The sequence below is a fragment of the Oncorhynchus mykiss genome, chromosome 20 (assembly GCF_013265735.2).
Source record: "Oncorhynchus mykiss isolate Arlee chromosome 20, USDA_OmykA_1.1, whole genome shotgun sequence".
NCBI lineage: Eukaryota > Metazoa > Chordata > Actinopteri > Salmoniformes > Salmonidae > Oncorhynchus > Oncorhynchus mykiss.
The window spans coordinates 8,075,819-8,085,436 of record NC_048584.1 but is presented as its reverse complement, the minus strand read 5'-3'; the positions used below and the strand labels follow the sequence as shown (position 1 = coordinate 8,085,436).

General features: G+C 44.1%; 1 protein-coding gene across 6 annotated transcripts in view; it reads left to right on the top strand.

The window, feature by feature from the left end:
- Positions 1–1,070: 1,070 nt before the first annotated feature.
- LOC110498897 (protein shisa-6) overlaps positions 1,071–9,618 on the top strand; it is a 65,040-nt gene continuing 56,492 nt past the window's right edge. For all 6 annotated transcript variants that reach the window (XM_021575595.2, XM_021575589.2, XM_021575588.2 and 3 more), the window contains exons 1-3: positions 1,071–1,167; positions 1,664–2,586; positions 6,287–6,447. In XM_021575595.2, coding sequence (XP_021431270.1) covers positions 2,054–2,586; positions 6,287–6,447 — 694 coding nt within the window. In that variant the 5' untranslated portion in view covers positions 1,071–1,167; positions 1,664–2,053. The remainder of the gene's footprint in view (positions 1,168–1,663; positions 2,587–6,286; positions 6,448–9,618) is intronic.

Below are 9,618 nucleotides of genomic sequence, written 5' to 3'. Positions count from 1 at the left end.
AGGGCAAGGCAAGCGTGGCTAAACGAGTGCCACTTTTATAGTGTAAATGGCAGGTCAGAAGTAAGTTTCACACATCCCTATGTGCCATATTCACCCCTCAAACTACATGAGCACTGAAGCCAATTCAGATTTGATTTAACTTCTTATCTTTACATGTGGTTTAGTTGTGCTTTTCATTCTCACCAGTTTCCAAGTGGCTCATTCGACAAACCTCTCCAGTTCCCTACAAATCTTCCCCAAGATCTTTGTTGTAAATGAGAATGTGCTCTGTCTTAGTCAACTTACCTGGTAAAATAAAAGCTAATTAATAAGAAATGAGAAAACATAGCCCATTCATGAAACATGTGCTTTCAGAGGGGTGTTAAAGCAGCTTGCCTATTCAATTACCTCATTGTGCTCTAGCAGCAGTCTGTGCTGTTTACTATATGTATAAAATAGATATACAGTACAGTGCAGTTTGCATCTGAGACCGTGCATATGTCTCAGAGCACATCCATCCCTCTAGTCCAGAGGAGCTCTTTACTATCGGGAGGTTTACATTTTTCATCACAACAAGGATGGATGGCAATAGTAAAAAGTGGTTACTAAGCAACTGCTTGCTGGCTTTGTGATCAGTCAACTGTTGCAGGCATGTGAGGATCTCTCTCTCTCTCTCTGACACACACACACACACACAACACGTAAGACAGTGTGTGTGTGTTTCTCAGTGTGTCACTAATAGGCAAAACTCACAGAATCTATTATGAATGACTGTGAGAAGGTCAGTTCTGGTGACTTATTAAAAGGAAATTCTACTCCAAAATTAATTAGAATAAAATAACGCTGACATCTCAATTAAAATATTTATCCCGTGTTTCTGGCTATGTTGTGACTATGGTAGCTAGTCACAGTAATATTGCCGCTTATTTCTCGTTTTTCAAGCAAAGGTCTTTAGGGAGTATGAGAGCACAGATGGTTGCTTCGCCTAGCTGAGTTCTGCTAGAAGCAAACCGAACCTATGGATGTGGACGCCTTGAGAGGGAGACGAAGGAAGGGAGGGAGGAGAAAAAAAGAGAGACGAGGAGGGAGGGGAGAAGTGGAAAGTGGTCTCTTGCTGAGCTCTGATATTCTATTCACTCTCTCCGCGCCAGACAGAGAGCAAGCAAGTCAACGGCAATCTTGAAAGAGGTAGGTTTTATCACCAAAACTTTCACTTTGACCTATTGCTTGTGCCTCAGCTTCATATGCAGATATCTAGATTACATTGCGTTGTGCTGTGCTTTTCCCTGTAAGGTAAAATGAAATACCTTACTTTTAAGCAGTCTAATATATTGAAATAGGCTATTCGTTGGCGATATTTTACTGAGTAAAAACAAATATTTGGCTGCAATTAAAACAGTTTTGTACATATTGGTTATGGAAATTTGGCATTTGGATAATTCCAGTTGCAACGTATGTGCATTGAAAGGGATTTAAACAAGCACGTATTGACTGCATGCAGCCAATATGATAAGCCCAGAAGCCCGGAATGTCAAATACTTCACGAAAGGTTGTGACAAAAAAAAACGTTTATCGGAATAAATTAGTGTTTTCCATCGCGTGGCTGAATAGTTGATAGACTTAATGCGCCACCCTTGACGTGCGGATAATGGCTAATTAAGCGTTTTGCTTGTTTCCTCTACAGCGCAACTTTCACCACAGCAAGATGTGCGCACAAACCCTACTGTTTAAAGACAGCTCGACCTAAGGCGCGCCATAGAAATCAGGACATTGGACAGCGACACCCGGCCGATTTCAGAACCTCCAACCCGGCGGAAAGCACAGAGTCACCGGTTCTCGACTTTCCTATCAGAGCGCAATGGGTTGCAGAAGCTCTGCTATTAATGATACACTTAACTCACTCTTCTACCCAGAATGGTAACAGTATCGATACTGAGGGGACCAACGCGAGTGGCGGATGCCAGGGTTGCGACAGCCTTGACAGACTAAGAGCCCTATCACATTCACTATAAGTACCAAGTCAGAAAAGAACACAAGCGTCGCGTCAGAAGTGAATTGACAGGTTAGACACACCATGGGGATACGGCACCTTTTGCTGCTCCTCATATACTTGGATCCCCTGAGCGTTTTCTGCGCCGCCACGGGAGGCAAGAAAGTGAAGACGGAGACCAAGAGGACTCCCAAGGCAAAAGAAGCCAACATCACCGCGGCGGTCCCCACCGCTGCGCCGCAGAAGAACACGACCAAGGACTACGATATGTGCACGGGTTACTACGACGTGAGCGGACAATTTGATAGAGAGTTTGCTTGTAACAACACGGTTCACCGCTACTGCTGCGGGTCCTGCTTCCTGCGGTTCTGCTGCCAGGAAAAAGAAAAACGAGTGGATCAGTCAAGTTGTAAAAACTATAACACGCCGGACTGGGTGAAAACGCCCCCCCCGTCGCCAGCCTCGACGGGACAGCCTTTTGACCCGAGCATGGACCAGACGAACACTGCGGTGTACATCACCTGTGGGATCATAGCATTTATTTTAGTGGTGGGAGTTTCGGCTAAAGTTGCCTACGACAAAGCCACAGAGCCACCTCAGGAAATGAATATCCATAGGTAAGTCAGAATGACTGAATTAATGAACGCCTGCTTGGGTGCAAAGCCCGCTCGTATGTGTGCCGCAACGTGATCTGGTCTATAATGTCTTGAGACAAAAATGTCAATGTCGTTAAACATATTATTGTGTAATGAAATCATGTTCGCATGCAGTATAAAATATATTATGGATTGTCAATCTGTCAATTGAAATCTTCAATTTTCCGTATAACATGGCCGAGCTAATATGGGGCGTATCCACAACCCCCAGTTGTCTAAGCCAGTATACCAAGAGGTCTAACCCTTGAACTAAGAACACTAGCCGCACCTGGAACAGTTGTACAGTAGACTGACTATATTACTCCATGGCAATTAAGGGTCAGAGGTCATAGTTCAGCCTACTGTGAGGTGTCACGTGTCAGTTGTTATATCTGACATGAATGGGTCCCATTCTATGTGTATGAATTGTGGCTGTTCTCATACTTTTCAAACGTTAACTTTAGATGTGATTTAGATGTGCTTAAGATTAGATTTGTGCCCAATAGAAATTAATTGTAAATTATGTATTGTGTCATTTTGGAGTCACTTTTATTGTAAATAAGAATATAATATGTTTATAAACACTTCTACATTCATGTGGATGCTACTATGATAACGGATAATACTTAATTACCATTCCTTTATAATAATTGCCATTCATTTCTATTGGGCACTAAAGAGTTTGAAACACAACCCAAACGAACAGGAAACACATTTTGTAGAGTCACAAGCTTGATGTAGTCATTGCATACTAGGAATATGGGACCAAATACTACATTTTGGACTACTTTCTTTATTTTGACCCATACTAAATCTAAATGACCAAAAATAAATCTGTTTCTCTGGGGGATTGTATTAGTATAAAATATTAAAATGTCCCAATTATTTTGAGCACACAATATAGCTCAGTATTTGAATATTTGTTTTAAACAGTCATTGCTCATGTTTGTAGAGTCAATAGAGTCAATCATTTCAGACCCCACTATATATGGCTCTGGTTCTGCTTGCTCCATATGTGGCACCCCTAAACGTTCTATAAAGAACTCCTTTGTAGGGTTCTTTGATCCGAACCCCAGCCATGGGAAACACTGCAAACCTACGGAGGCTGCAAACAGTAAGCTCTGTCACTCAGGCAATAAGCATTCAACCAATCCATAATTGAACAACAAATGATTTGCGATTGTTGCAAAAGTTGCTTAAATTACCGAAAGAAAACACACATTGCATACACTGTTAACCTTCTGGATACAATAAATCTGCTATGTGATATTGGCACAATGTGGTTGAAAGTTATCTATTTATATATTTCATTATATGTAGCTTTTTATTAAACCCAATAGGGGTACTTTTCTATTGGAGTTTGGATGTTAGGGGTGGATTTGGTAAGATGAAAAAAGAGTAGCTCTATCTCTTTCACAAGATGTGTTTTTAATTCATGTCAATTTACCAACATTTCTGAAAATTGATATATTGCATTTTGGAATGAGATATGTCCTGCCAATACAGTCTGACACTGCTTATAAAAATGACCCTATCACCCACTCATAGTTCAAATGGTGCATCTTTTTTTCCAAATTATATTCTATTGGATTATACAGAATTGAGGTTAAATGCCAGAATGCCATTAATACAGTAGTGTACACATGAAATAGCAGAGGTGTTCAAAGCGAAACATCTAAATGATTTGGATAGGCAGACTTGTTGGCTGGCAAATCAGGTGTGTGGGTGAGGGAATGATCCTACTGATCCTACTGATGCATATTTGATGTATCTTTTGAGCACGTTTCATTGCAGGTGTTGTGATGAATCTGGTTTCTGCATCATAAACCCAATGTAATAATACAGAGAGCACTGATCCCTTAAAATGGAAACGGATAAATCCAGACAGAAATGTGTCTATGCACATTTCCCTGGTAAAAATACTCGTAAAATGTCAAGGCCGGGCCTCCCGGGTGGCGCAGTGGTTAAGGGCGCTGTACTGCAGCGCCAGCTGTGCCACCAGAGACCCTGGGTTCGCGCCCAGCCTCTGTTGCAACAAGCCGCGACCGGGAGGTCCGTGGGGCGACGCACAATTGGCCTAGCGTCGTCCTGGTCAGGGAGGGTTTGGCCGGTAGGGATATCCTTGTCTCATCGCACACCAGCGACTCCTGTGGCGGGCTGGGCGCAGTGCATGCTAACCAAGGTTGCCAGGTGCACGGTGTTTCCTCTGATACATTGGTGCGGCTGGCTTCCGGGTTGGATGCGCGCTGTGTTAAGAAGCAGTGCGGCTTGGTTGGGTTGTGAATTGGAGGACGCATAACTTTCAAACTTTGTCTCTCCCGAGCCTGTACAGGAGTTGTAGCAATGAGACAAGATAGTAGCTACTAAAACAATAGGATACCATGAAATTGGGGAGAAAAAGGGGTAAAATGTAATAAATAAATAAAAAGGTCAAGGCCTTTGTCAAGTCAAACCAGTTTGTTATCAGTTGACTGTTATAGACAACAACATTTTAAATATACCTTCTATTCAAGCCCCCCCCCCCCCCCCACTTCCATACCACCTATCATACCAAGACTTTCTCGGTGGTGGTGGTGGTGTGTGGATTCTCAGCCTGCAGTGGTGAACTGACAAGGGTTAATCAGCATTATGTTGGAGATTTCCACCAAGTTGCTGTTTGTAGTTATGTGTGTAAGCTTCCGTGTGTCTTCTCGGCTGTTTCCCGGCTCCCTTTGGGCTTTGCCACATTACAGTTACCACAGACGAGTGGACAACACATGTTGGAGAGAAGACATCGATGAGCGACCGCTGACAAACATTGTACTCTCCCTCTATGACGCATGGTCCTTTCATACATGCATGACTCAACCCAGGACTAAGCTTGAGACAGTGAATAATGTATCACGTTAAGGTCAAAGTTATCATTATAATGGGCTCCCGAGTGGCGCAGCGGTCTGAGGCACTGCATCTCAGTGCAAGAGGCGTCTCTGCAGTCCCTGGTATGAATCCAGGCTGCATCACATCCGGCTGTGATTGGGAGTCCCATCGGGTGGCAGACAATCGGCCCAGCGTCGGCCGTCATTGTAACTAATCATTTTTTCTTAACTGACTTGCCAAGTTAAGTAAAGGTTTAATTTCAAAATAATAATAACAATAATTGCTTAACACATCTGCACAACAGCACATCCAATGTTAAAGTACCTAACTGAAAAACACAGGTGTGAAATAACTAAAAAACAGGAACAATATTTATAGAGCAGCAAAGGTTATGCTGTAGAGATATTTGTCATGCACAAGGCTTGGAGCAACCGCAGCAATGCAAACATCATTTGATTTCCTCCTCTTCCCAAGTGCTGGCAGGAAAAAAATGGAATATTGTTGTTATTTTCTTTCATGAGGCTGTTGAGTTTTTCTATTCCCTCTCTTCCCTCTCCTCCTCGTCCCCGAGGGTACCATACCTCCATACGCACCTGGCGTCGGCCTGAAAAACACTACCATTCAACCTAATTAGAACGGCTTCTCATAAACACAACTCTGTGTCTGTTTCTTCTCTTTTATTAATGGTTCTCTGTAACCTTCCAGTGCCAAGAACACTCACTCACCTTGGAGTTTAATGTAGCTGCTTGGAGAAGTTAGCTAAATAGTAGTAACAGTAACAGTTGGTGCCCAAAATATTGAAAGCTCTCTCTCTGTGTGTCCCCAGGGCCCTTGCAGACATCCTGAGGCAGCAGGGGCCCATTCCCATATCTCAGTACGACTGTGAGAACTTTGCAGCGATGAACGGCTCTCCCAAAGACAACACTCCTCAACAAACCTCCTCCAAGAACCACTACACCCCTGTCCACCAGTCCAAGTCCAACCACGGTACGTTACCTTTATAGTATGGTACATATATTCTACTGTTTTGAGTACATATCATCAAAGACACATTTGGTGAAGTGGTATGAGAATACTGTGTGAAGTGTGTGAATGTGTTGGTGCATCATCATTATCCTTCATGACTTTGACCTGCTTAATCACCTGCATGAGACTGTTACTGAATTTATATGTGTCAGTGGTCTCTCATTCTTTGTGTACGAGTGCACACATTGTGTGTCTACGGCATGCTGCGCTCCCTGTCAATGGTGTAATCTCCTGTGTTAACATCCCATAATCATCCGATTTGTGCAAGAGTGGGAACAAGAGGGAGAGAGAGAAAGAAAGAGAGGGATAGAGACAGTAGAGAGAGGAAGAGAGGGATAGAGACAGTAGAGAGAGGAAGAGAGGGATAGAGACAGTAGAGGGAGAAAGAGAGGGATAGAGACAGTAGAGGGAGAAAGAGAGGGATAGAGACAGTAGAGGGAGAAAGAGAGGGATAGAGACAGTAGAGGGAGAAATAGAGGGATAGAGAGAGTAGAGGGAGAAAGAGAGGGATAGAGACAGTAGACAGAGGAAGAGAGGGATAGAGACAGTAGAGAAAGGAAGAAAGACAGACAGAGGCCCTGTTAGTGTAGATCATTGTGGCTGGTGAGGGAACAGGGCCGGGCCGTCTGTGGCAGGGTGGAAACGGTGGATGCTGAGTGGTTCAGCGGGTGAGTCAGCCAAGGATGACACCCTGAAACACAGACCGCAGCGAGACCGTGACCGCGTCGGCACGCATGGGAATGGGATTCAACCACACGGCTGGGAAGTGGGAACCGAACAACACTGACAGGGGGTGTACATCTCGGTTCTGGGATCTCTGAAGACATACAGTCCTGCAACCACAAACCTGTCTCATGTTTACTGTGAGTGTGAGGCAGGTCTGAGTTGAGCGAGAGGGAGAGAAAGACTAAAAGAGAAAGGTGTTTGAGAGATACACAGTAAGACAGAAAACGAGTGCAGAGAGGAAGAGACTGTGGCCGTATCCGAAAACCCATACTTATGTACCTCAACACAACAAGAGAAAGGGAGGACAGACAGACAGACAGACAGACAGACAGACAGACAAAGACCTAAAAATCCACTCGCATGGACAAAAGACACGCAGAGACACACAGCAGGACAGACAAACAGATGTGCAGGCTAGACATACAAGTGTGTCAGGTTTCGAACCAGCTCATTTAGGTTGCAAAGCATGGCGGGCCATGTCGTCCCCGGTCTGTCGACCCCGCCGGTCTGTCGACCCCAGTCTGCTCCCAGGCAGCGGCCCTGTCTGTCTGTCTGACTCACTGTATCAATCTGGTCCTAATGCCCACCGAGCCGTGCAAGGCACAGGGGGAAAGCACCCACCCAACTGGATGACCTTGTGGGAAGTCATACTCAGCGGAGGTCAAGCATCTCGCTCTCTCTGTGCCTTTCTGTCTGCCTGTCGGGTTGTGTCTCTGTCTGCCTGCCTTCCTGCACACAATCGTTGTTAGTGTTAGCAAGTGAACATAGCTCATCATGTAGGCTAGCTTATCCCTTCCCAGCCCAGCTCGCCCTACACTGTGGACCAGGAAGTCCTGTGGTCTTGGACATGAAAGGCAGTGACAGGCAGAAGAGACTACATGGGTAATGTGTGGGTATAAATTGGGAGTTGCCATTCTAACGGGATCAGGATCGGTGGTACAGCAGCACAGGGAGAGAGAGAGATAGAAACCACTCACTCGCAGTGAAATTGCATATTCATGTGTGGCAAAATGCGACTCCAGTATAATACCGTACTGTTGTGCTCCTGACTAGAGGATTTCTTTCTATGAGAGATGTCCCCGCTGGGGATGACACAGTAGACAGAACATGGAGAACGGAGAGAAAGAAAGAAAGCGATTGAAAGAAAGACACAAATAAATGAATAAATGAAAGAAATCCTGCACACACCACACGCCGCAGCCTTCCAAGACGAGCCCCTCAGGTCTCTTAAATCAGAATGTCCCAGAGTCCTCGGTAACCAGGTATAGCTAAAGCCAAAGGTCTAGAGAAGCCTAAGAGGACCCTCTCCAACTGAGCCAAGAGATGAAATGACATCCTCCTCTGATCCTAAAATGGAATGCCGTGGTTTTCCACATCACAACAAGAAAACCCACTTTGCCAACAAACAAAAAAACAGATGATTTTCGTGGCATAGCTTTAGATGCATTCCTAAAAATGCAGGCCGGGTATGTCACAGGTATCCTTGGTAAATTGCTAGAAAACCTGTCCCGCCGTCCGGGGCATTTTTAAAAACAGATCCCGGAGCAAACTGTGCAGACAGCAGAATACGATACCATGCTATTTACATTGTCATCCACTCTGCTTGAGTTGTAAGCTTGGAAACCTGCTTTTAGGTCTGAGAGTTAACGTCACACACCCTGCAGCCACAACAAGGAAAAGTCCTTGACAGTTGTTCAGTTTAGAGGGCTTGAGTGGATTTGACGTTAAACGTACTTCTGGGTTTGAAGTAAAGAAACTAAGCGAGAGAAAATGAATGAATCATTCTTTTTGGACCCACATAGCTCTCACGGGGAAAAACATTTACATTACACTGCAAACACAGGTTTTGTAACTGTATGTTGGTTGTTGCTATAAAAAAAAAAGTGAATTAAGTCCATAATGAATAGAGGAAGTTATGTTTATTGTAATGTGCAGTATATCTGTTTATACTCCAGGATCCAGATCCTAACATCTTAGGGTCAGAGGTCCTATTTTTGACTCAACAACAACCACAGTTTCTCTGACTTTCAAAGTCCAATGATGACTCTGTTGCACAAACAGCTAATGGTGACTATATACAAATGACAACCATTTCATCTTCTCGCTTTTGACGTAACCTTGTTTTGATATGACTTTTGGACATTTCCCACAGCCCTTTAGTGCTGTGTGTGTGTGTGTGTGTGTGTGTATGTATGTGTTTGGGTATTTGTGAGTCTGTGTGTATTTCTGCATGAGTATGGGTGTTAGTCTCACTCTCTGCGTATGTGTGTGTTTGTGTGTGTCTATTGCCTCGGAGAGATTGGCAGCACAGCATGCATGAGTTTTGCCTGGATTACTAAACTATGATTTCATTAATTTAATTAAGATATAGTTCGCCGATTGGCACTTTTCATAATCAGATTCAGT